The sequence below is a fragment of the Pipistrellus kuhlii genome, unplaced genomic scaffold (assembly GCF_014108245.1).
Source record: "Pipistrellus kuhlii isolate mPipKuh1 unplaced genomic scaffold, mPipKuh1.p scaffold_m20_p_62, whole genome shotgun sequence".
Lineage (NCBI taxonomy): Eukaryota > Metazoa > Chordata > Mammalia > Chiroptera > Vespertilionidae > Pipistrellus > Pipistrellus kuhlii.
Window position 1 is genome coordinate 1458188 of NW_023425565.1, and position 27831 is coordinate 1486018.

The following is a 27831-nucleotide window of genomic DNA, read 5'->3' on the forward strand; positions in this document are numbered from 1 at the left end:
TAAAGTTCAAAACCACGGTTATAAGATTTTTCAAGAATTTCCTAGAAAAGGCTGATAAATTTAATGAGACCCTCGAGGATATGAAAAAGGACCAACTAGAAATGAAGCATACACTGAATGAAATTAAAAAAAAGAATCCAAAAAGTTGAAGATAGTTTAAGAAGTCTCTGGGACAACTTCAAGTGTACCAACATCATAATTATGGAGGTCCCAGAAAACCTATTTGAAGAAATAATGACTGAAAACTTTCCCCACCTGGTGAAAGAAATAGACTTACAAGTCCAGGAAGTGCAGAGCACCCCAAATATTGGGTCGGCAGCTAAGTAATTGCGGGTTTCACACATATATGGCTTCAGTTGAATTTTTAGGTTTGCAGACGTAGTACAAATGTAAAACACATTTTGTTATTTGATAGTTGGCTATTCAGCTGTTAATCAGTAAAAAAAGTTTTTTGATCTGTTTTGTAGTTTTCGTTTGGCGTTCGTTGAAAAATGGAAAATCAAAAGGAACATTTTCGTCATATTTTGCTTTTTTATTTCCGCAAAGGGAAAAACGCATCGCAAGCTCATAAAAAGTTATGTGCTGTTTATGGTGACGAAGCCTTAAAAGAACGGCAGTGTCAAAATTGGTTTGCCAAATTTCGTTCTGGTGATTTTTCACTCAAAGATGAAAAACGCTCTGGTCGTCCAGTTGAAGTTGATGACGCCCTAATCAAAGCAATAATCAATTCGGACTGTCACAGTACAACACGTGAGATTGCAGAGAAGCTTCATGTATCACATACATGCATTGAAAATCACTTAAAACAACTTGGCTATGTTCAAAAACTCGATACATGGGTTCCTCACGAACTGAAAGAATCACAGTTAACGCAACGCATTAGCAGCTGCGATTTGCTAAAGAAATGTAATGAAAATGATCCATTTTTAAAACGACTGATAACTGGCGATGAAAAATGGGTTGTTTACAACAATATCAAGCGGAAAAGATCGTGGAGCAGGCCAGGTGAACCAACTCAAACAACATCAAAAGCTGATATTCATCAAAAGAAGGTTTTGTTATCAGTTTGGTGGGATTACAAAGGAATTGTCTACTTTGAACTCTTACCACCCAACCAAACGATCAATTCTGATGTCTACATTGAACAACTAACGAAATTAAACAATGCAGTTGAAGAAAAGCGGCCCGAATTGACAAATCAAAAAGGTGTTGTATTCCATCATGACAATGCAAGGCCACACACATCTTTGGTCACTCGGCAAAAATTAATGGAGCTTGGTTGGGATGTTTTGCCACATCCACCATATAGTCCTGACCTTGCACCATCTGATTACTTTTTGTTTCGATCTTTACAAAACTCCTTGAATGGTAAAAATTTCAATAATGATGATGATGTCAAATCGTACCTGATTCAGTTTTTTGCTAATAAAAACCAGAAGTTTTTTGAACGTGGGATTATGATGCTGCCTGAAAGATGGCAAAAGGTCATTGATCAAAATGGGCAATACATTACAGAATAAAGTTATTTAGTTCCATGAAAAAATTGTCTTTGATTTTTAAAAAATACGCAATTACTTAGTTGCCGACCCAATAAAAGGAATCCAAAGAGGACCACACCAAGACACATCATAATTAAAATGCCAAGAGCACCAAAGCTGGTTTGGCTCAGTGGATAGAGCATCGGTCTGTAGACTGAAGGGTCCCGGGTTCGATTCCGGTCAAGGGCATGTATATTGGTTGAGAGCACATCCCTGACAGGGGGTGTGCAGGAGGCAGCTGGTCGATGTTTCTCTCTCATCGATGTTTGGAGCTCTCTATCCCTCTTCCTCTCTGTGGGAAATCAATAAAATAAAATAAAAATGCCAAGAGCAAAAGACAAAGAGAGAATATTAAAAGCAGTAAGAGAAAAACAGTTAATTACCTACAAGGGAGCACCCATACGACTGTCAACTGATTTCTCAACAGAAACTATTCAGGCCAGAAGGGAGTGGCAAGAAATATTCAAAATGATGAACAACAAGAACCTACAACCAAGAGTACTCTACCCAACAAAGCTATCATTTAGAATTGAAGGTCAGATAAAGAGCTACACAGATAAGTAAAAGCTAAAGGAGTTCATCACCACCAAACCAGAATTATATGAAATGCTAAAAGGTATTCTTTAAGAAGAGGAAGAAGAAAAAGATAAAGATAAAAATTATGAACAAGAAATACATATCTATCAATAAGGGAACTTAAAAACCAAGTGAATAAAAAATCTGATGAACAGAACAAACTGGTGAATATAATAGACTCGGGGGCATAGAAAGAGTGAATTGACGATTCTTGGGGGAAAAGGGATTGGGAGTGGGGGGAAGAGACTGAACAAAAAGCATACACCTATGGATGAGGACAGTGGGGGCAGGTAAGGGCAGAGGGTGGGGTATTATCTGGTGGAGGGGAGCTATGGGGGGGACAAAAGAGGAACAATTGTAATAATCTGAACAATAAAGATTAAATTAAAAAAAGTGATCCTCAAGAAAAATAAAAAGCACACCACTGCTCCAGGTGGATACAGCCAACAGTCTTTTCTGCAGGGCATTAATTAGCTCAGCAGGGAGCATCCACTAGGAGTCGAAGAACAAGGCTATAGGTCTCCTACAGGGGGATGGCACCAGTGGCATGCAGGGAGGTGGGAGGTAAATGGCCACCACTCCAAAGCCACATAATCAGTGTCTGGCCTAGTCTTCAACTAGTTTTCCAAGAAAAAGGACACCACAGGTCCAGGCAAGTTGCAGCCAGCAGACTTTTGTGCAGGATGCAAGCTCAGCAGGGTGGAGTCACTGTGAGTCAGAATGAGGAGACTTGTGGGTCTCCTTTAGGGAGATGGGCACCAGGGGCCATAGGGAGGGAAAAATGACCCCTGTTCTGGAGCCACAGAACTCAGTGTCTCTGTCTCTACCAAAATCTCAAGAAACAAAAGGACCAAAGGTCCCACTGGGTAGTCATCCAATGTGAGGTCAGCACAGTGTGGCCACTGGGAATCGGAGGGACAGGTTTGTGGGTCTCCTAGTGGCTGACAGCACCAGTGGTGGGCAGGGTGGAAACATGCCCACCATTCCAGAGTCACATAGTTCACCAACTAGTCTCCAACAACTACGGTGATTGCTTGAATATTATCGGTAATTATTCCACAGGCAGAATGCACTGTGCCCAAGCTGCAACAGCCCTTTCTGCAGGTCACGAGCTCTGCCAGGTGTGGGTGCCAAGAGCTGGAGGACTGGGTCAGTCCACTCCCCCAGGCTGGTGCTATGAGGACAGAAGTGCTTGACCCAGGGAAGAAGGCACCTATGGGCCTCCAGATGAAGCAGGTGATCAAATAAGCAATTTGAAGACATGGTGGCAGAAAATCTCCAATCATAGCAGCAACAAGAAAAAAAAATTAAAGTAAAAATAGTTTAAGGGACCTCTGGGACAATAGGAAGTGTAACAACAACCCTTACAATAGCCAAGATGTGGAAGCAAACCAAATGCCTATCAATTGATGTGTGGATAAAAAAAGTTGTGGTACAGCCCTGGCTGGTATAGCTCAGTGGATAGAGCGTCAGCCTGCAGACTAAAGGACCCTGGGTTCGATTCCAGTCAAAGGCACATGCCCGGCTTGTAGGCTCGATTCCCAGTAGGGGGCGTGCAGGAGGCAGCCAATTGATGATTCTCTCTCATCACTGCCAATTGGCCTGGAGGTCAGTTCCTCCTAGTGATACCAACAACAATCAAGACTTAACTACAACAAGGCTGTACACACTGTCCACAAAGGGGTGCACCAAGAGTGTCCAAGCCAGGTAAGTGGGGAGGTCGAGCCACTGGCCCATATAGGACACCTCGCACACAAAGCTACCCTACCAACTCAGGGAAGCAGCGAAAATACAGAGACAAAGAAACAGATCACAAACGAAAGAAATGGAGGAAAACAAACGACTAGAGATAGAGTTCAAAACCACGGTTATAAGGTTTTTCAATAATTTCCTAGAAAAGGCCAATAACTTTAGTGAGACCCTCAAGGATATGAGAGAGACTCTCGAGGATATGGAAAAGGACCAAATAGAAATTAAACATACATTGACTAAAATAATAAATACTATACAAAGACCCAACAGCAAACTAGAGGAACACAAGAATCAAGTCAAAGATTTGGAATACAAAGAGGCAAAGGATACTCCTCCGGAGAAGCAAGAAGAGAAGAGAATCCAGAAAGTTGAAGATAGTGAAAGGAGCCTCTGGGAGAACTTTAAGCGTATCAACATCAGAATTATGGGGGAGCCAGAAGAAGAGAGAGAGCAAGATACTGAAAACCTATTTAAAGAAATAATGACTGAAAACTTTCCCTACCTGGTGAAAGAAATAAACTTACAAGTCCAGGAAGAGCAGAGGATCCCAAACAAAAGGAATCCAAAGAGGACCACACCAAGGCACATCATAATTAAAATGCCAAGAGCAAAAGACAAAGAGAGAATATTATTATAAAAGCAGCAAGAGAAGGGAGCACCTATACGATTGTTAGCTGATTTCTCAACAGAAACTATTCAGGCCAGATGGGAGTGGCAAGAAATAGTCAAAGTTATGAATAGCAAGAACCTACAACCGCCGAAACCGGTTTGGCTCAGTGGTGGAGGGTCAGTCCCAGGTTCGATTCCGATCAGGGGCATGTGCATTGGTTGCGGGCACGTCCCCGGTGGGGGGTGTGCAGGAGGCAGCTGGTCGATGTTTCTCTCTCATCGATGTTTCTGGCTCTCTATCCCTCTCTCCTCCTCTCTGAAAAAAAAATCAATAAAATATATTAAAAATATATTTTAAAAAAAGAACCTCTAGATTACAACCAAGATTACTCTACCTAGCCAAGCTGACATTCAGAATTGAAGGTTAGCTAAAAAGCTTCACAGATGAGAAAAAGTTAAAGGAGTTCATCGCCACCAAACCAGTATTATATGAAATGCTGGAAGGTATTCTTTAAGAAGAGGAAGAAGAAAAAAAAGATAAAAATTATAACAAGAAATACATATCTATCAACAAGTGAATCTAAAAATCAAGTGAATTAAAAATCTGATGAACAGCCAAAACCGGTTTGGCTCAGTGGATAGAGCATCAGCCTGTGGACTGAAAGGTCCAAGGTTCAATTCCGGTCAAGAGCATGTACCTTGGTTGCAGGCACATCCCCAGTAGGGGGTGTGCAAGAGGCAGCTGATCGATGATTCTCTCTCATCGATGTTTCTAACTCTCTATACTTCTCTCTTCCTCTCTGTAAAAAATCAATAAAATATATTTTTTTAAAAATCTGATGAACAGAATAAACTGGTGAATGTAATAGAATCAGGGGCATAGAATGAGAGTGGACTGACAACTCTCAGGGGGAAAGGGGTGTGGGGTGCAGGAAGAGACTGGATAAAAATCATACACCTATGGATGAGGACAGTGATGGGGGGAGGTAAGAGAAGAGGGTAGGATGGGAACCAGGTGGAGGGGAGCTATTGGGGGGGAAGGAAAGAGGAACAAATGTAATAATCTGAACAATAAAGATTTATTAAGTTAAAAAATTTAATTATTAAGTTAGTCAAAGTATCCAGAAGGTTTAAGATGGAACAATTCTCCCTCTCCAACAACACCCACACATGCCAAGGGGTGTGCACACCGAACACATGCTCACATGCCCTCTTTCCCCTGGAACCAGGGGAGCAGCTCTCAGAGGTGGGATACTCTGGCATCCACAGATTCAGCCTGTCATCTACAATCTTTCTTTGCTACACAACCACAATGCCATTCATTCTCAGGCCTAGGAAAATTAGAAATGATTGTCCAATATTCAAATATCCAGAAAGAAAAAAAGTCTCTTACAACTTTTGCAATGCAATCAAACATTATTTGCTGAATGAATGTGTGATCCTTTTCTGCAATATTAGATTAAAAAAAAAATGTCTGAGCCACACACCAAATAATATAGTTGGATTAACATGGCTGTGGTTTTAACACTTCTCCAATTCAAAACAGGTGCACAGAGATTTGTAACCTGTGATCTGTCAAGGGATAAGCTAACAAAAAACAAGTCAACTTTTAAAAAACTTTACAACTGACAATCCATACATTCCAACCTTATAACCAGAGAATAGATTAATAGCAATTTCTAGTTTGCTATTTTTAACATTTTTTAAAAATGAAGGGAGAGGGAGAGAGAGAGAAACATCAGTGATTGGCTGCCTCCTGTACATCCCCAAATTGGATCCAGCCCACAACCCAGGCATGTGCCTGACCGGGAATCGAACCATGACCTGCTGGTTCATGGGTCAATGCTCAACCACTGAGCCACAATGATCAGGCTATTTTTAAATCTATTTTTAAATTTCAATTCTTTAAATTTTCCTTTATATGTCAATATTTACTAAATATTTTAAATCTCACTTTTCAGTGACCTTTCAATAGAATGTTAATTTTTTCTGTTAAAAAAAAAACCAAGCTGCCGAAACCGGTTTGGCTCAGTGGATAAAGCGTCGGCTGGGGGACTGAAAGGTCCCAGGTTCGATTCCGGTCAAGGGCATGGACCTTGGTTGTAGGCACATCCCCAGTAGGGGGCGTGCAAGAGGCAGCTGGTCGATGACCCTCTCTCATCGATGTTTCTAACTCTCTACTCTGTATCTCTCTCCCTTCCTCTCTGTAAAAAATCAATAAAATATATTTAAAAAACAACAACAACAACAACAAAAAACCAAACTATTGTCTTACCCATCCATAAGCAGTACTTCGCTCATGCTCCTGAGTGACATCAGCTACATAGGCAAATATCACAGAAAATGTGACTGAGAAGACTCCAGATACAGAAATCATTGCAAAATACCACCTATAAAAAGATATTTCAGTTACCCAGGAGAGAGGTAGTGTATGTACATTTTCATAACCACAAAGACATGTAGATTATAAACAAAAAAATAACTTTTGTTTATATGCATATATAAGATAAGGACAACTAACAAAATTATAACCACATGGAGGGAAAGAAATAGAAACATACTAATTCTGTCACTGCTCAAAGGAAGTCAGTACATGAAGTTTAAATACAGTTAGCCCGGTCAGTGTAGCTCAGTGGTTGAGCATCCACTCATGAACCAGGAAGTCAGGGTTCGATTCCAGACAAGGCACTTTTCCAAGTTGCAGGCTCAATCCCTAGTATGGGATGTGCTAATCAGTGATTCTCATCATTTATGTTTCTATCTCTTTGTCACTCTCCCTTCCTCTCTGAAATCAATAAAAATAAATTTTTAAAAAATTGAGTAAAGTTATAGTTTTAAAGGAAGCTAAAATAAGAGAAACATAAACTATCTAAATTCCCTAGAATTAGTTAAACATGCACAGGGGTGGGGGTTGTCCCTCAGCCCAGCCTGCACCCTCTCCAATCTGGGACCCCTCGAGGGATGTACAACTGCCCGTTTAGGGCAGTAGGATCGGGCCTAAATGGACAGACAGACATCCCTCTCACAATCCAGGACTGCTGGTTCCCAAATGCTCACCTGCATGCTTTTCTAATTGCCCCTAACTGCTTCTGCCTGCCAGCCTGATTAACCCCTAACCACTCCCCTGCCAGCCTGATTGATGCTTAATTGTTCCCCTGCCAGCCTGATCACCCCCTAACTGCTCCCCTGCAATCCCAATTGCCCTTAACTGCCCTCCCCTGCTGGCCTGGTCTCCCCAATGCCCTCCCTTGCAGGCCTGGTTCCTCCCAACTGACCTCCCCTGCAAGCCATCCTGTGGCAGCCTTCTTGTGTTCACATGGGGGCAGCCATCTTGTGTGTTGGAGTGACTGTCAATTTGCATAATATTCTTTTGTTAGGTAGAATAGAGGCCTGGTGCATGGGTGGGGGTCAACTAGTTTGCCCTGAAGGATGTCCCGGATCAGGGTGGGTGTTCCCTTGGGGTGTGGGGCCTGTGGTGGTTTGCAGGCCTTATTTATCTTCTATAATTAAAACTTTGTAGCCTTGAGTGGAGGCCAAGGCAGGCCAGGGCAGACAGGAAGCTTGGCTTCCTCCATCGCTGGAGGCAACCCAAGCCTCCTGCTCATTCCAGCTCCATGGCAGCCACCATCTTAGTTGGGTTAATTTGCATACTCTCTCTGACTGGCTGGTGGCCATAGCGAAGTGATGGTCAATTTGCATGTTTCTCTGTTATTAGTGTAGATAATTCATTATGGTAACAGATTCCAGGAAAAAATGAAATGATCTCCACTGATGCAAAAAAGGCATCTAAAAAAATTTGGCGCCCAATCTTGATTTTAAGAAAGAAAATCTCTGCATAAAATAAAAATTAGTATTTTTCGATCTAAAAGCTATCTTATAAAAGCTAGCTTAACACTTCATGATAAAACATTACAATGTTTTCTTTATGAGGGAGGTAAGCTTATAATCATCACTTCTATTTATCATTATTCACACAATTAGCAAAAGCAGTATCAAGAAAACTAGAAGAGGTAAAATCATTTAAAGATCTATAAAACATTTTTAATGTATTCAAAGAACATTAAAAAAGCTATAAATCACTAGAAAAGTAGTACATTCTTGGAATGAAAGGCTTAATACCAAGAAGTAGTTTCTTAAAACTCTTCATCTGGTAGGAAATAAAATGCTCCAGTATGGTTACAAATTTAGAACATGATGATAATCTATACTAATAAAAGGGTAAAATGCTAACTAGACTGGGAGACCTTCTGGATGTCCTTCCAGACAAAACCATGATGGTGGGGCCAAGGCAGAGGCAGTTAGGGGTGATCAGGCCAGGAGGGGAGGTTAGTTGGGGGCGATCAGACCAGTGGTGGGGGAGGCAGTTGGGGGCAAGTAGGCCAGTTGTGGGGAGCAGTTGGGGATGAGCAGGTTGGCGGTGGGGGGCAGTTGGGGGTGAAAAGGCCAACAGGGGGACCCAGGCTTGCAAGGGAGAGAAGTTGGGGTGAGACCAGCCCTGCAGAGGAGGGCAGTTGGGGGGAGAAATCAGGCCTGCTGGGAAGGGCAGTTAGGGGCAATTAGGCTAGCAGGCAGAAGTGGTTAGGGGCAATCAAGAAGGAATGCAGGTGAGCAGTTGGGAGAGGGATGTCTGACTGATATTAGGCCTTACTGGGATTGGGCCTAAACAGGCAGTCGAACATCCCTCGAGAACCAAATTTTTTAAACTTAAACTTCTAACACCACTTGTTCAAAATAGACTCGCCCAGGCTGTGGTATTTTATGGAAGAGCCACACTCAAGGGACCAAGAGCCGCATGTGGCTTACGAGCCGAAATTTGCCAACCACGGCCCTAGACCAATGAGCTGACTAAAACAATTACATTCCCAAAGGAAACTGAGCCACAGGAGCAAGTGGGACCCCCAGAGCCCCTTTCCCCCAAGACCCAAATCCTGTAACTGGCCTCATGGCAACTACAGCTTTTATTCTCATTCTTTACCTCGGCGTCAATTATGTAATCTCTTCATCTCCCAATTATAATATGGGCAAGATAGCAATGCCCAAACTGGCTTTCAGTATTAGCAAAGAGGTCGAATAAAAACCAGATGCAACCACTTTAAATTGTTACAAATGACTCACAGATGTATTATTCATACGTGACCCAAGATAGTGGGGATGACGCCAGGCTGAGCACTCACCACGGGCTGACGGTCATCAGGGGGATGGGGAAGCAGGTGAAGAAGACGGTGCCCAGGAGGAAGGGCTTCCGCCCCCACACGTCGGACAGGGCGCCGATGAGCGGGGCACTCAGGAAGGAGAGCAGGCCCTGGAGAAGAAAGCAGAGGCAAAGTCAGAGTTACGATACAACCTCCCAATTATAGCACTAGTAATTCTCATCTTCTAAATGAATTTCTAAATGCTAGCATTCCTTTCTTGGCCCCCAAACAGAATAACTTGAAATGTTAAATATAAATGATCGTTTTTAAGAATTCTAACAAAATTTCTAAATCTGCTAGAAAAGAAAGAGAGGGGCAAGGGCTTGTTTTCTGGGACAAGTTGAAAAGGTGATATGAAATATATTTATACCCACAGTTGGCCTTAAGATGAGCATTAATAAATTCATTTAAATAAATATGCACAGCATATCTATTATGTACAAAGCTGTGAATTAACTGATGTTATAAAGACACCCAAACAAATACACACCTGCTACTCTCAAACCGCTTGTAAGCTAATAGGGATAAACAGAAAAATTTCATAAGAAAAGCTAAAGACCTATGTTCCTGATTGAGAGTTGCCCAGACGACAGCAAAGTGGAAGAAGAAAACTGAAGGCTACACAAGGGACTGAGGTGCCAACATGGAGTCATCTGAAGAAATTAAAGACTGAAGTGGAAGCTACTTCTTTAATCATGTTCCTGCTCATGCTAGCATCTGTTAGCTTCCAGTCTTCTGCAAAGTCTTGTGCAGCAAATCCAAGGACTCTGAGTAAATCTACACCAGCAACAAAAGAGACTCGTTTAGTAGCTAAAAATAATATGTCCATAAAAAAAAAAAAAGACCTATGTTCCTGTTGAATTTAGGAAGAAGATAATGCAACTTGACAACAGGATTGAGGCTAAGGAGAAGCAAGAAACAGGAACACCAGACATAAGCACAAGAAGTACAGAAACTCACACTAATTACTTGGCAGTCACCATTAGCTGGCACTTTCATAATAATTTCCTTTTTGACTCGGGGTCCTCTGAGGTGGCCACAGGTCTGATCCGCAGACCCTGTTGGTGGCACAGTGCTCACTTCACATGCCAACCAACCAACCAGCCAACCAACCAACCAAAAACAACAAAACAAAACACCCAATGCTAAAATTGGAGAATTCACAGAATGATTGTTACTCTTGTGTCCTTCCTTGATGCTTATCTAAAATCTAAACTTTCTCTTCTATGTATTATAATAATGAACTTACAAAGTAAAAGTTAACTGAAAAAAATCTACCAAGATGAACACAAGATGTAACAAAGGAAACTAAAAATCATCCATGAATTCATACACTTGCAAACTTCAGGTGCTTCCTTTTTAATTCCTAACACTCCCAACAACCTGTTACATACACGTATTTTGGGACTGAGAAAAATTAAAGCCATCTATAATAATAAAAGAATAATATGCTAATTAGACTGGACAGCCAAACAGCAGAACTACTGTCCAGACGACTTTCTAGATGAATTCAGAGCTTGAGGGTTGAGCTTCTCGCACAAATTTCATGCATCGGGTCTCTAGTTCTATATAATAAAAGGCTAATATGTAAATCAACCGAATGGCAGAATGACAGGTTGCTATTATGTGCACTGACCACTAGGGGGTAGACGCTCAATGCATAAACTGGCGCCTGGTAGTCAGTGCGATCCCACAGGGAGCCAGAAGCTGGGCTCATGGCTGGCGAATGGAGCAGTGGTGGCAGGAGCCTCTCCCACCTCCACAGCAGCACTGAGGATGTCTGACTGCCGGCTCCCACAGGAAGTGGGCCTAAGCCGGCACCTGGACATCCCCTGAAGGCTCAGACTGCAAGAGGGTGCAGGGTGGGACCTACCCCCTCCACAGTGCACAAATCTCGTGCACTGGGCCACTAGTATTGTATAGTTTTCTATTCTTTTCTGTTGCACTTACATGATGTTCTTAAAAATGTGTTTCTTTTTTTCCTGTTTTTAATCTTCACCTGAGTGCATTTTTCCATTGGTTTTTAGAGAGTGGAAGGGAAAGGGAGAGATGAGAAAACATGGCAATCAAGGTATGTACCCTTGACTGGAATTGAACCCAGGACCCTTCAGTCTGCAGGTGGTACTCTATGCACTGAGACAAACTGACCAGGGTCAAAATGTGTTCTTTATATGCCTGTTAATTATATCATATAGAGGCCCGATGCACAAAGATTCATGCAAGAATGGGGCTTCCTTCTCCTGGCTGCTGGCACCACCTTCACTCTGGCCGAAGCTGTGCTTCTGCTCTGGCCCAGAGCCCACCTTTCCACCTTCCCATGCTGCCCAGAGGCCTGGAGTGGCTGTGTTGTTGTGGAATGTGTACATCAGCAATGATGCAAGCATCCCACCCCACCTGGCCACTAGGTGCCTACCTATGCAAATTAACCCACCATCTTTGTTGGGTTAATTTTCATACTCACTCCCGATAGGCTGGTGGGTGTCGCAAAGGTATGGTCTATTAGCATATTACTTTTTAAAAATATATGTTTTATTCATTTTTTACAGAGAGGAAGAGAGAGGGATAGAGAGTTAGAAACATCGATGAGAATCATTGATCAGCTGCCTCTTGCACAGTGCACACCCTCTACTGGGGATGTGCCCGCAACCAAGGTACATGCCCTTGACTGGAATCAAACCTGGGACCCTTTCAGTCCACAGTCCAATACTCTATCCACTGAGCCAAACCAGTTTCAGCTAGCATGTTACTCTTTTATTAGTTTGGATAGCTGTCCCACAACATATTCTTTTAATTTTATTTCCATGTTTTACTATAATAAACAACTCTGTATTGGAATCTCTCAATAAATCTATTTGACTAGAACAATTTTTTAGAAATAAAAACTACTTTTCTAGTAATTACTTTATTAAAATACTAGCGGCCCGGTGCACAAAATTTGTGCTCAGGGGGTGTGTGTACCTCAGCTCAACTTGCACCCTTTCCAATCTGGAACCCTCTCACAATCCAGGACTACTGGCTTCCAACTGCTTGCCTGCTTTCTTTCCTCATTACCCCTAACCACTTCTGCCTGCCAGCCTGATTGATGCCTAACTGCTCCCCTGTCAGCCTGATTGCCCCTAACTGCCCTCCCATGCAGGCCTGGTCACCCCTAACTTCCCTCCTCTGCTAGCCTGGTCCCTCCCAACTGCCCTTCCCTACTGGCCATTTTGTGTCTACATGGGGACAGCCATCTTCAACCACATAGAGGCAGCCATCTTGTGTGTTGGAGTGACAGTCTATTTGCATATTACTCTTTTATTAGATAGGATATATAAACTAATGTTCTGGTGCATGAAATTAATGCACGATGGTGGTGGTGGGGGGTGTTCCTCAGGCCAGCCTGCACCCTCTCCAATCTGGGACCCCTTGGGGGATGTCCGACTCCCTGAAGACATCCCTCTCCCAATCCTGGACCACTGGCTCCTACTTCTCACCGGCTTGCCTGGCTGATCGCCCATAACCACTTTGCCTGCAGTTCTGCTCACTCCCAACTTTCCCCTCTTTCCCCCATCCTTCTTGACCCCAACTGTCCCCTCTTGCCAACCTGATTGCTCCCAACTGCCCCCCACTGCTGACCTGCTTACCCTCAAATACCCTCCCCTCCTAGCCTGATTGCCCCTAACTGCCTCTGCCTCAGCCTTGGCACCATGGCTTTGTCCAGAAGGACATCTAGAAGTTCTCCTGGTCTAATTAGCATATTACTTTTATTAGTATAGACTAGAGGCCTGGTATATAAAATTAATGCAGTTAGGGGGTGTTCCTCAGTCTGGCCTGCACCCTCTTGCAGTCCGGGAGACCTTGGGGCCTAAGTGGTCAGCTGCCACAGAGGCAAGAGGCTCTCACTAGCACCCTGTGCTTGCCAGCCGTGAGCGTGGCTTCTGGATGAGTGGCACTGAACTGACCACCAGGAGGCCAGTTGAATGTCAGCCCCGTGGTGGTCAGTGTGCGTCATAGACACCAATCATTCTGCCTTTAAGTTGATTTGCAAATTACTTTTTATTATATACTAGAGGCCCGATCACAAAATTCGGGCAAGAATAGGCTTTCGTTCCCCCGGCTGCCAGCACCAGCTTCCCTCTGGCCGCCTGCAGGCACCTAGGACCCGGGCAGCCCCAGCTTCGTCCAGAAGGTCATCCAGAAGGACATCCAGTCTAGTTGGCACATTGTGCTTTATTATTATAGAGGACACTAGAGACCTGGAGCACAAAACATGTGCACAGGTAGGGTCCCTAAACCTGGCCAGTGATCAGGGTTCATCGGGACTGCAGGCTGGGGCCTACTTTAGTTCCACACTGCCGCCTGGTTGTCAGAGCACATCACAGAAAGTGATCAAGTTCCCAGTCTCCTGGTCGAATTCCCAAGGGGAATCTTTGCACATTAGCCTTTTATATGTATATGTATATGTATATATATATATGTGTGTGTGTGTGTATGTGTATATATATGTATATGTATATATATAGGTATATGTATACATATGTATATGTATATATATGTGTATATATGTATATGTATGTGTGTGTGTGTGTGTATTATGTATACTAAAGTCCCAGTGCATGAAATTTGAGCACAGAGATGTGTGTCCCTCAGCTCAGCCCGCACCCTCTCCAATATGGGACCCCTCGAAGAATGCCTGCCTGCCTGTTTAGGCCTGATCCTAGTAGGCCTGGATCCCCCCCCCCCAACTGTCCTCCCTGCAGGCCCAGTCGCCCCCAACTTCCAGTAGGATCAGGCCTAAACGGCAATCAGAGCATCCCTCTCAAAATCCAGGACTGCTGGCTCTCAACTGCTCACTTGTCTGCCTCTATGATTGCCCCAACTGCTTCTAGTTGCCAGCCTAATCACTCCCTAACCACTCCCCTGCCAGCCTGATTGATGCCTAACTGATCCCCTGCCAGCTTATTTCCCCAACTGCACTCCCCTGTAGGCCTAGTCTCCCTCAAGTGCTCTCCCCTGCAGGCTTGGGTCCCGCCAACTGCCCTTCCCTGCAGGCCTGGTCACCCCCAACTTCCCTCCTCTGCCGGCCTGGTCACCCCTAACTACCCTTCCCTGCAGGCTTGATCAACCCCAACTGCCTTCCCTTGCAGGCCTGGTCCCTCCCAACTGCCTGTCCCTGCTGGCCATCTTGTGGTGGCCATCTTGTGTCCACATGGGGGCAGCCTTCTTTGACCACATGGGCAAAGCCATCTTGTGTGTTAGAGTGATGGTCAATTTGCATATTTCTCTTTTATTAGCTAGGATAGAGGCCTGGTGCATGGGTGAAGGCCTATGGTGGTTTGCAGGGTGGCCACGCCCCCTGGCGACCCAAGTGGAGGCTCTGGAAAATGGGATTTATTTATCTTCTATAATTGAAATTTTGTAGCCTTGAGCGAAGGCCAAGGCAGGCCAGGGCTGCGGAAACTTGGCTTCCTCCATTGCTGGGGCAATTCAAACTTCCTGCTCTCTCCAGTTTCATGGCTGCTGCCATTTTTGTTGGGATTTATTTATCTTCTATAATTGAAACTTTATATCCTTGAGTTGCATCCACAGGTGGCCAGCATGTACAGGAAGCTTGGCTTCCTCCATTGCTGGGAAAACCCAAGCTCCTGCTTACACTGTGGTCGTAGCCATCTTGGTTGGGTTAATTTGCATACTTGCTCCTGACTGGCTGGTGGGCATGCCTTGTGGGTGTAGTGGAGGTACAGTCAATTTGCATATTACTCTTTTATTAGATAGAATATAGATATCGTTACGTGTTGGGGTAGACATAATAGGCCAGGATTAGGTGAATTTAGTATTTTATGTGAGTGGTGGCATAATTATTGACTTTTTTATTTTTACAATTAGATAGTGAAATAAGTTTTAATTGTTTATTATTTTTAAATTGGCCTATTTTTTTATTAGAAGTGTTATTGAGGATGGCCTCTATGTCAGTCAGTTGAGTTATTGCAATTAGGGAGGTCTTTTTAAATATATTTTTCATTGATTTTATATAGAGAGGAAGGGAGATAGAGAGTTAGAAACATCAATGAGAGAGAATCATCGATCAGCTGCCTCTTGCACACCCCCTACTGGGGATATGCCCGCAACCAAGGCACATGCCCTTGACCGGAATCGAACCTGGGATCCCTCAGTCCCCAAGCCAACGCTCTATCCACTGAGCCAAACTGGTCCCGGCTAGGGAGGTCTTTTTAAAGTTATTTGTCCAAGATAGGTTTTTATTATGGATATAGAAAAAACAAACAAACTGTATTAAAACTTATATTTGTAATAGGAGAAAGTCAATGAGTGGCCAATAAAGTGTTAACTTTATTATTGTCTAGTAAGTGTGGAAGATTAGCAGATGCAGAGTAGTTAAACTTTTTTAAAAAATATATTTTATTGCTGTTTTTACAAGCAGGAAGGGAGAGGGATAGAGAGTTAGAAGCACCGACCAGTTGCCTCCTGCACACTCCCCACTGGGGATGTGCCCACAACCAAGGTACATGCCCTTGACCAGAATTGAACCTGGGACCCTTCAGTCCGCAGGCCAACACTCCATCCACTGAGCCAAACCGGTTTGGGCAGTAGTTAAACTTTTTATGTGTCCCAGCTGAATATGGAATCCTACCCTCTGTGTCAAGTAAATGTCAATGTGAGAAACATTCAATCCAGAGAAACTAAGATGGCGGCATGGCACAACAGTCTCTGCTCCTATCCAAATAAACCTAAAATGTCACACTGAAGGCTTGTTACCTCAGTTACTTTTACCCAGTAAGTTCATCATGTCCACTTTTAACAAAAAAAATACAGTGTACTAAAAGACAAAAAAAATCAGAGCATCATCAGACATAGACTGGGCAGCAATGTTGGAATTACCAGGCTGGGAATTTAAATAACTAGGATTAATCTACCAAGGAATCTAATGTAGACAGTGGACACATGAGAGAACAGCTGGGCAATGTGAGCAGGGAGACAGAAGCTCAGCAAGGACATGGCTGAACTGAACATCAAATTGACATTCCTAAATTATTTCAAAGTGTATGCCTCAAGCTTACAGAACAAGAAAGCCACATTTTTAGGCCATAAAACACACCGTGACAATTTCTTAAAGATGGAAGTTATACAAAGTATGATCTCAGACCACAGGTGCTGGGGGGGTGGGAAGGGGGAAGGCTTGTGACCAGAGGCTGGAGTAAGCCCTAGTTTCCACAGGAGGATGTGATTGGCTTGCTTGGGTAACGCTGAGGGCCAGAAGAGGACAACCTCTGAGGTGGAGGATGTTTGGGGAACTAGCGGGATGGGGACATATCTGGAGAACCGAGCCGGGGGCAAATGTAACCTACACAACAAACATTCCTAGTGTAATATGTGCAGGTGGCCAGTGTCACTGGGTACCACTGCATGTCTACTGTGTAAGTCCACTCTATTAAGGCTAGCAGATATACCTAATACACAGCAACAACAAAACAGAGAGGCAACCAAAATGGGGAGACTGAGAGGAGGATCCAAGATGGATGCTCGGGTAGACACCTAACCGCAGCAGCACACAACAATTTCAATGGAATAAAACTAAAATGTAGAGTGGACATCGCCCAGAGCTACAGGTAGTCGACTGACTGAAAATTCTACAACAAGAAGGAAAGAGAAAACCAGAAGGAAAACCAGAGGAGCTGAAAAAAAGCCTAAGGTACGGAGACATGATGCGCGCTCGGAGAGGTCGCAGCCGGAGAGGAGGAGAGGGCTGGGTGCTGCCTGGCATTCCCTAGCAGGAAGGAAATAAAACCCCCAGCCTGGGCTGAACCCCCGAACCGGCAGCGCTGACCCCCAGTTATGAGCCAGACCCTGGGGACCCAGGCTCCGGCGGGGGAGACAGGGCTGTGAGGCAGAATCCCAAGCGAGCAGCGAAAAGCAGGGCCCCTGGAGTCGCACGCACATTGTGCGCAGAGGACTGAATGTTAACTTTGATGCTGGATTACTCTAGCGTAGGGGTGTCGAACTCAATCAGAGAAGGGGCCAAAATCTAAAATCCAGCCTAAATCGCGGGCCGAATGGTTTACTGAACAGTCATAAACTGTCATTGTGATGGAAACGCAGCGGAGTGCAGTGATGACAGCGCGGTGCGGGCCACATTGCAAGGCCTGGCGGGACGGATTTGGCCCTCGGGCCTTGTGTTTGACACATGTGCCCTAGCGTGAAGAAACAAAGCCTCCGGCGGCGCTGAGCCTCAGTCCGGACTGCTCTGAACCCCAGTCCTGGACCAGACCCTGGGGACCCAGGCTCGGGCAGAGGGAGACGGGGCTATGAGGAGGAATCCCAGGGGAGTGGCGAAAAGCGGAGCCCCCAGAATCGCGCACACTGCACGCAGAGGACAGTCTGTTGACTCTGATCCTAGACTCCCCTAGCAGGAAGGAGAAAAAAAAACAAAAGCTCCAGACTGGAGGAATGCGACAGGGAGCAGGAGCCCCTGCTGGACACCAGTTAGCCGGGTGCCGGCAGGGAGCCGGGCGCCGGGGCCCCCAGGGGGGGGGTGCCCCTGAGCCATCGACCTCTGAGCGTGGGCAACGGAGCCAAGGCCGGGGGCTGCTTCCTGGGTGGCACCGACCCCGGCAACAGGATGGAGCAGCGCAGGAGCCCGCGGAGAACAAAGGGGTGCCACAGGCCAACCTGCTGAGCTCCCAGGAAAAGGAGGAAGAAACCAAAGTTCTCAATGTGAAGAAATCAAGTGAGAGAAAAAGATAGTAAAATTACTGAAGAAAGAATACAAAGAAGATCTTGAAAATTCAAAGACTAAGTCAGAACTCAACTCACCAGCCAACATTGCAACATAAACGCGTTTAAAAAAAAAAAAAAAGGACAGAATGTTGGAACAGCGGCGGCCAGGCCTAGAGTGCCCAGGCACAAAGCAATGGCAACCGGGCCCGGAGCAACAACGGCCAGGCCCCAGAGCAGCAGCAGCCAGAACCAGAGCAACAACAGCCAGCACTGGAGCAGCCAGACCTGGGGCAGTGGCAGCCAGGCCTGAGGAGGAGGCAGCCAAGCCCAGGGAGGCCAGTCCAGGAACACCCAGACCCGAAGTGGCTGGGCCCGGAGAAGTCGGGCCCAGAGCAGCCAGGGTTGGGAGCAGCCAGGTCCAGAACAGCAGTAGTGAAGCCCAGAGCATCCAGGCTGGGAGCAGCCAGACTCGGAGCGGCCGGGCCCAGGGCAGCCGGGCCCGGAGCAGCGGCTGCCAGGCTGGGAGCGGCCAGGCCCAGAGCAGCCGGGTCTGGTGTGGCCAGGCCCGGAGCAGCGGCTGCCAGGCTGGAAGCGGCCAGGCCCGGAGCAGCCGGGTCTGGTGCGGCCAGGCCCGGAGCAGCAGCTGCCAGGCTAGGAGCGGCCAGGCCTGGAGCAGCGGCTGCCAGGCTGGGAGTGGCCAGGCCCGGAGCAGCCGGGTCTGGTGCGGCCAGGCCTGGGGCAGCGGTTGCCAGGCTGGGAGCGGCCAGGCCCAGAACAGCTGGGTCGGGTGCATCCAGGCCCGGAGCAGTAGCAGCCAGCTCCAGAGCAACTAGGTCGGGAGCGGCGGTGACCAGACCCGGAGCAGCTGGTTGTAGAACGATCCAGAGCAACAGAGGCCAGGCCTGGAGCAGCCAGGCCCGGAACAGCTCGCTCCTCACCTGCCCCTGCCCCACGGCTGCCTCTCAGACATGGCTGGAAACTTTTGTGGGAACTTGAGGGTCTGCTGAATCAAGTGATGAAGGCTTAGATATGGATGTGTTGAGTTAATATAGGGCTGGGGTGTTGACCTGTGAGTGCCCTGGGTGGGGCCTGGATGAGGCGGGTTGACCTATTTGGAAATGTCTTTTGTGCGAAGTGCATCTTTGGGCATGTGGTGGTATTATTGATATGAGAAAGTGCTAAGTAACTGATTTACTATCTGAAAAGGGATTTACTATTGGGGAAAGGGAGGGAGGAAGAGACTGAACATAAACTGCACCTATGGATGAGGACAATGGGGGATGGGGAGGGGGTGGAGGGTGGGGTGGGAACCTGGTGGAGGGGGGAAGAAATGAGGAACCTTTGTAACAATATGAACAATAAAGATTGATTAAAAAAAATTAAAAAAAAAATGGGGAGACTGAGAAACATGCCCCAAACCAAATAGCAAGAAATCTCCAGAAAAAAACCTAAATGTAATGGAAGCAAGCTATCTACCAGAGAGTTTAAAGTAATGGTTATAATGGTTAATGAGAATCCCAATAGCATGTAAAAGGACATGGATACCATAAGAAAATAACCAAAAATAAAGAATACAATATCCACTCTAACTGGTTTGGATCAGTGAATAGAGCATTGATCTACAGACTGAAGGATTTCAGTCAAGGGCATATACCTTGGTTTCAGGCTCAATCCCCAGTCCTGATCAGGGTGCATATGCAGGAGGCAACCAATTGATGTGCCCCTCTCACATCAATGTTTCTCTCTGTGTCTCACTTTGCCTTTCCACTCTCTCTAAAAATCAATGGACAGAGAGAAACCAAGATGGCAGCATAGGTAAACACCTGAAATTGTTGCCTCACACAACCACTTCAAAACAACAAGACAAAACAGACATCATCCAGAACCACAGGAAGGCTGGCTGGGTGGAAATTCTATAACTAGAAGGAAAGAGAAAAGCACATTGAGACTCAGAAGAGCTGAGAAGTAAAGTGCAGAGGTACAGAGGCACACACAAGGAGAGGCAAATGAGTAATTCTGCTGCTGTCTTTTTCAATTGGGAGGGAGACACAAGCTCCCGACTGCTCTGAACTCCAGTTCTGGGCGAGAATCTGGGGACTCATATTCATTCTGGGAGAAAACGGACTGTCTGGCATAAGGCGGAACTCAAGGGCAGCTTTCACTCAGAGGTGCTTGCAGTGGTTACTGAGGGACACTGAGACCCGGGGGCCTCTTAGGGCAGGGCCGATGGCCAGCCATTGCTGTTTGCTCTGCCCTGAGACCCACCCGCACCCAAGCTGTGCACAGAGGTTTTTGCATATGAATAGCCTGGATCTTTGAAATCTAAAATTACCTAACAAACTGCAGCTGAGTCAGAGAGACCCAGAACATCCAGAAGAAGGCCCAAGGCCCCGCAGTAGCTTGCATTGCTTCACAGCTTGGCCTCATCTGGACACCTCCAAACCCCAAACGAAGAAGTGGAATCTGCAGATCTCTCCATAGCTCCTGCTGGGTGGCCTCAGGCAGAGGCTAAATTAGCACCTCCTTGGCGATCCAAAAGCCAGTGTACCCAGAAGTCAGAGTAGGACCATCCAGATTACAACTCCTCAGATCCATAAGGGACACACTCTGGGGGCAGACTCAGTGAGCACCAAAGCCCCAGGGAAACAAGTCTTGCCCCATTGAGGTGTCACCAGCAAAGAAGTTTTCCCATCGTAAACAAAGCTGATCCTCATTGACAATTGGCCTGGAGGTCAATTCCTCCCAGTGATACCAATAACAATCAAGGCTTAACTACAACAAAACTGTGCATACAGCCCACAAAGGGGTGCACCAAAAGTGTCCATCTCAAGTAACTGGGGAGGCTGAGCCACTGGGCCCTAGAGGACATCTAGCACACAAAGCCACTCTATCAACTCAGGGAAGCAACCAAAATGGGGAGACAAAGAAGCATGTCAGAAATGAAAGAAGTGGAGGAAAGCAAATGACTGGATATAGAGTTCAAAAACACAGTTATAAGGATTTTCTAGAAAGCACTGATAAATTTAGTGAGACCCTCGAGGATATGAAAAAGGACCAACTAAAAATCAAGCATATACTGACTGAAATAAAGAATAATATACAGAGACCCAACAGCAGACTAGAGTAGGGGTGTCGAACTCAATCAGAGAAGGGGCCAAAATCTAAAATCCAGCCTAAATCGCGGGCCGAATGGTTTACTGAACAGTCATAAACTGTCATTGTGATGGAAACGCAGCGGAGTGCAGTGATGACAGCGCGGTGCGGGCCACATTGCAAGGCCTGGCGGGACGGATTTGGCTCTCGGGCCTTGTGTTTGACACATGTGGACTAGAGGATGGCAAGAATCAAGTCAAAGACTTGAAATACAAAGAAGCAAAAAACACCCAACCAAAAGAGCAAAAAGAAAAAAGAATCCCAAAATATGAAGATAGTGTAAGGAGCCTCTGGGACAACTTCTAGCATACCAACATCAGAATTATGAGGGTGCCAGAAGAAGAGAGAGACAGAAAACCTATTTGAAGAAATAATGACTGAAAACTTTCCCCACCTGGTGAAAGAATTAGACTTACAAGTCCAGGAAGTGCAGAGAACCCCAAACAAAAGGAATCCAAACAGGACCACATCAAGACACATCATAATCAAAATGCCAAGAGCAAAAGACAAAGAGAGAATATTAAAAGCAGCAAGAGAAAAACAGTTAATTACCTACAAGGGAGCACCCATAACATTGTCAAATGATTTCTCAACAGAAACTATGCAGGCCAGAAGGGAGTGGCAAGAAATAGTCAAAGTGGTGAATAGCAAAAACCTACAACCAAGATTACTCTACCCAGCAAAGTTATCATTCAGAATTGAAAGTCAGATAAAGAGTTTCACAGAGAAGTAAAAGCTAAAGGAGATCGCCGAAACCGGTTTGGCTCAATGGTAGAGCGTTGGTCTGCGGACTGAAAGGTCCCAGGTTTGATTCTGGTCAAGGGCATGTACATTGGTTGTGGGCACATCCCCGGCAGGGGGTGTGCAAGAGGCAGCTGGTCGATGTTTCTCTCTCATCGACGTTTCTAGCTCTCTATCTCCCTCCCTTCCTCTCTGTAAAAAATCAAATAAAATATATTAAAAAAAAAAAAAAAGCTAAAGAAGTTCATCACCACCAAACCAAGTATTAGATGAATGCTGAAAGGTATTCTTTAAGAAGAGGAAGAAGAAGAAAACAATAAAGATAAAAATTATGAACAACAAATACATATCTATCAACAAGTGAATCTGAAAATTAAGGGAATAAAAAAATCTGATGAACAGAATAAACTGGTGAATATAACAGAATCAGAGGTATAGAATGGGCGTGGACTGACAATCCTCAGGGGAAAAATGGTAGGGGGTGTGGGAAGAGACTAGACTAAAATCGCACACCTATAGATGAGGACAATGGGGGTGGGAGTAAGGGCGAGGGTGGGGTGGAAACAGGGTGGAGGGGAACTATGGGGGGGGGGGAAAGAGGAACAAATGTAATAATCTGGACAATAAAGATTTATTTAAAAAAAGAAAAAGAAACATTCAAACCTCTGAAGAAGTTTTGTGAGTTCATTTGAGCCAAGCTGTTGACAAATGCCAGGAAGCAAAATCTAGACAGATTGAGATAATGCTATAGAGAATAGCAGTCTTGCAACTTATCTATACTAATAAAAGACTAGGTAGCTCTCGCATGGCGCCTTCATGTCATTACAATATGGCCGGCAGGGGAGGACAGTTGTGGGCGACCAGACCAGCAGGAGAGGGCAGTTTGGGGCAATCAGGCCTGCAGAAGAGCAGTTAGGCATCAATCAAGCCAGCAGAGGATCAAGTAGGGGGTGTTCAGGCTGACAGGTGGAAGCATTTAGGGGCAATCAGGCAGGCGAGTGGTTAAGAGTCAGCAGTCCTGGATTGTGAGAGGGGTCCCAGATTGGATAGGGTGCAGGCCGGGCTGAGGGACTGTTGGAGACAGGGTGTAAGCTGACAAGGTCCTTGCAATTGAGGGGTCTAGTAGGGCTGGCCCCCTACCCACACAATTTCCCCAGACTTGTTTGGATGGCTACTATCAGTAAAATGAGAGCAGCCTTTCATGGCTTGCCAAGAAGTCTGTAATTATTTACTGAGATTTACTGTCTAACAATTTGTCCTTCGGCTCTATCTCTCCTTTAGAGATTAAGAGGAACAAAGAATACATTCCTCTTAACAGACCTCCTATTCAGTGTTTTGTGTATAAGAAGCATTGCGCAGTTCCTGGATGACCTGTAGTCGTCCCGACTCCACTCTTCTTCCTTTCTTTTCTCAATTCCCACCTCTCTACCTCAGCCTGGTTCACCTGCCAGGCTGGCCCTGGCAAGGGACACCCTCCCCCTGCACCATGCACCAATTTCATGCACTGGGCCTCTACTCCTATATAATAAAACTATGCAAGTCGACCGAACAGCGGAACAACTGTTTGCTATGACACACACTGACTACTAGGGGGCAGATGCTCAATGCCAGAGCTGCCCCCTGGTGGTTAGTGCCAGAAGCCCAGTTCATGGCTGCGAACCTCTCCTGCCTCTGAGGCAGTGCTAAGGATCCCTCACGGTCCCAAACTGCAAGAGGGATCCTCCCTCCCTGTGCACGAATTTAGCAAATTATTAGGGCATAACTTTAAGTGTACAGTTCAATACAAAGCACAGATTTACATGATCTAAGCTGGGAAGGGAAAATTAGTATATGCATATACTTTACTATGAAGTCTAACTGGAGTATAGCATTATCTTCATCATTTTATTTAAATGAGAAATACTTATAAGCTGTTATAGTAGCACATTAAAATTCAAACAATAAAGGCTAATTATGTTAAGAGGTTGAGAACTCAAAAAGTGTGGCTAGGACCTGTAACATATTATGCTGAACAAAATAAGCCACTTAGAGAAAGACAAATATCACATCTCATATGTGAAATCTAATGAACAAAATAAATTGCAAAACAAAATAGGTCCAGAGGCATTTAAGCCTGGACCAGACTGACAGATCTCAGAGGAAAAGGGGTTGAAAGGGATGGTTAGAGATAACCAAAGAATATATATGCATATATGCATAACCCATGGACACAGACAATAGGGCAGGGAAAGCCTCAGGTGGAGAAGGGTGAAGGGGGGAAATGGAGACATCTGCAATACTGACAACTACCAGCCTTGCCAAAAGTCTATATACCCAACTAAATCTTGATTCTTCTTCCTCAATCTAAAAGTATTTCTCAAAAGAAGATAGCACTTGCCCATTATATTCTGCTGATAGGTAGAGAAATCACAAGTTTACAAAATGGAACCCTCTATAAACTGCAATGTACATGTTAATAAAAACAGTCTTTCATTTACCAGTAAATCATTTTATGCCTTACTGATTTGGATGGTATTTTATTTTGACTTTGATAATCCAGCTAAAATTTTAAATTTAGGTCTACAAAACAAATAATAACTGTTTTCCTAAATCCTATCTAAACTTCCAGAGTTAAACTGCTAAGAATTCCTGGCTTCATTCACAATTATTCTTACCTTTACACCTTGAATGAGACCATTCATGAGGAATGTGTGTTGAGGAAATGTTTCATGTAGAACCTAAAAAAAGGAAACAAAGATCAAGGCAAATTCAAAAGTAAATTAAAGGAAAATATTTCTGCTTCTGTTAATGGCAGGCTAGGGAAGTTAGATGGAACCATGTAATGAATAATTTTTAAGTATAGATGAAATGTTAAAAGTATAAAAAGTTAACAAAATAGTGAGACAGAAACCTAAATAAGAGCCAAAAAGGCACTTCAGTCACTCGGTTGCTTTGTTACAAAAGCACCTGCAGTAAAAAATAAACTGTTAATTAGCTACCCCTTCAATCACCAACAATTTTAAGAAGGTACCACATGGTTACACAAACCCCAGTTGGACCTGCAGCCCAGTTTTACGTCACTGAGACAACCAAGGAAACAACAGCCTTAAATGTGGATTATAGTGACTCCAGACTGGTAACCTCCTTATGTCTAACAGGGAAAACTCTGAAGTCTAGACTTTAAACCAACCATACATATTTTTTTTTTTCAAGTATCAATATAATGAATAGTACATAATCAAAGGAAATCAGGTACAAAAAGAAGACACCATGCACAAAACATAGCTACAGACAAACAAACAAATATACAAACTTCCCTACCCTGGTGAAAGACAAAGACCCACCAGTGAAGGAAGCACAGAGAGTTCCAATCAAGATGAACCCTAAGAAACCCACAATAAAACACATAATTATTATAATGGCAAAGGTTAAATATGAAGAGGTGATCTTAAAGGCTTCAAGAGAGAAAGTTACCTACAAAGAAGTTCCCATCAGTGTATTAACTGATTTTCAACAGAAAGACTTCAAGCCAGAGGGGACTGACAAAATAATGAAAAGCAAGGACTTGAAACCAAGGCTACTCTACCCAGCAAGGCTATCATTTCAAATTGAAGGTGAAATAAAAAGCTTCCAACAATAATAATAATAATAATAATAATAATAAAACGGTTAAAGAGTTAATTACCACCAAACCAACATTGCAATAAATGCAAAAGGGGTTGCTTTAAGAAGAAAAAAATTGAGACAGGACATTGGTATAAAGAAAAAAATGGCAGTAAATGATACCTGTCAATAATAACCTTAAATGTAAATGATTTAATGCTCCAATAAAAAAGACACAGGGTAGCTGAATGGATAAGAAAACATAACCCAATTATTTGCTATCTATAAGAGACCCACCTCAGTACAATAGATTCACACAGGTTGAAAGTGAAGGGTATAAAAAAATATTCCATGGAAACAAACAAACAAACCAACTAACTAACAAATGCTGGGGTAGAAAGACTCATGCCAGCCAAGACCGGTTTGGCTCAGTGGATAGAGTGTCGGCCTGCGGACTGAAGGGTCCTGGGTTTGATTCCAGGCAAGGGCATGAACCTTGGTTGCGGGCACATCCCCAGTGGGGGGTATGCAGGAGGCAGCTGATCGATGATTCTCTCTCGTCGATGTTTCTAACTCTCTATTCCTCTCTCTTCCTCTGTGAAAAATCAATAAAATATATTTTAAAAAAAAAAGAAGAAGAAATACTCATACCAGACAAAACAGACTTCAGAACAAAGGCCATATCAAGAGGAAAAGGTCACTACATAATACTACAGGGACTGCTTCAACAAGAGGATGTAACTCTGGTAAATATAGGAGCAAATAAATCCTATCTAATAAAAGGCTAATATGCAAATTGACATAATATTGCAATAGCAGAACAACAGAGCTATGACGCTATGACATGCACTGACCACCAGGGGGAAAATGCTCAATACAGGAGTTGTCCACTGATGGTCAGTGTGTTCCCACAGGCGGAGCAACTCAGCCAGAAGCTGGGCTCATAACTGGCAAGCGCAGCAGCAGCGGTGGGACCCCACCTTCAAGTCAAAGCTAAGGATGTCCGACTGCCCACTGGGAGCCCCAGACTGTGAGAGGGCTGAGGGGACCCCTCTCCCAACCCACCAGTGCAGGAATTTTGTGCACCAGGCCTCTAGTAAATATGTATTATTAAAAAAAAAAAACTTCTGAGACTTAAAGGGAGAGATCCACAGCAATACAGTCATAGTAGGGGGCTTTAACACCCCACTGAATTTGTTAAATACATCTTCTAGACAAAAAACCCAACAAGGAAACAGTGATATTAAGTGACACACTTGATCAGATCGATTTAATTGGCATTTACAGAACATTTCATCCAAAAGTTGCAGAATGTAAACTCTTCTCAGGTGCACATGGGTCATTCGAAGGTAGACCATGTGTTAGAACACAAAACAATTCTCTGCAAGTTCAAGAAAATTAAAATCATATCAAGTATCTTCTCGGATCACAATGTCATGAATTGGAAATCAACCACAGTAAAACACTCAAAAACATTCAAACACATGGAAGTTAAACAGGATGTTATTAAACACTGGGTTACCAATGAAATCAAGAAAAAAATAAAAAACTTCCAGGATACAAATGAAAATGAACACAAAACAATCCAAAAACTCTGGGACACATCAAAAGCATTTAGCTAGGGAAGTTCACAGCACTGCAGGCCTACCTGAAAAAACAAAAACAAATAAAAATATTTAATAACTATCTAACCCTACAAATTAAAGAATTAAAAAGAGGCCAAAACCAGTTTGGTTCAGTGGATAGTTGGATTGTGAACTGAACCATCCCCATGTACCTTGGTTGTGGGCACTTCCCCAGTAGGGGGCGGGCAGGAGGCAGCTGATCTATGATTCTCTCTCATCAATGTTTCTAAATCTATTCCTCTCCCTTCCTCTCTGTAAAAAAATCAATAAAATATATATTTTTAAAAGAATTAAAAAGAGAACAAGAATGGCCCAGAGTAAATAGAACTAAGGAAATAATAAAGATCAATG

At 44.3% G+C, this 27831-nt stretch overlaps 1 protein-coding gene across 3 annotated transcripts in view; it reads right to left on the bottom strand.

The window, feature by feature from the left end:
• Nucleotides 1-27831, bottom strand: part of MFSD14B (major facilitator superfamily domain containing 14B) — a 73209-nt gene that overhangs the window by 18149 nt on the left and 27229 nt on the right. For all 3 annotated transcript variants that reach the window (XM_045575040.1, XM_036420110.2, XM_036420109.2), the window contains exons 3-5: nt 24928-24990; nt 9650-9777; nt 6751-6865 (exon numbers count right to left, since the gene is read on the bottom strand). In XM_045575040.1, coding sequence (XP_045430996.1) covers nt 6751-6865; nt 9650-9777; nt 24928-24990 — 306 coding nt within the window. The remainder of the gene's footprint in view (nt 1-6750; nt 6866-9649; nt 9778-24927; nt 24991-27831) is intronic.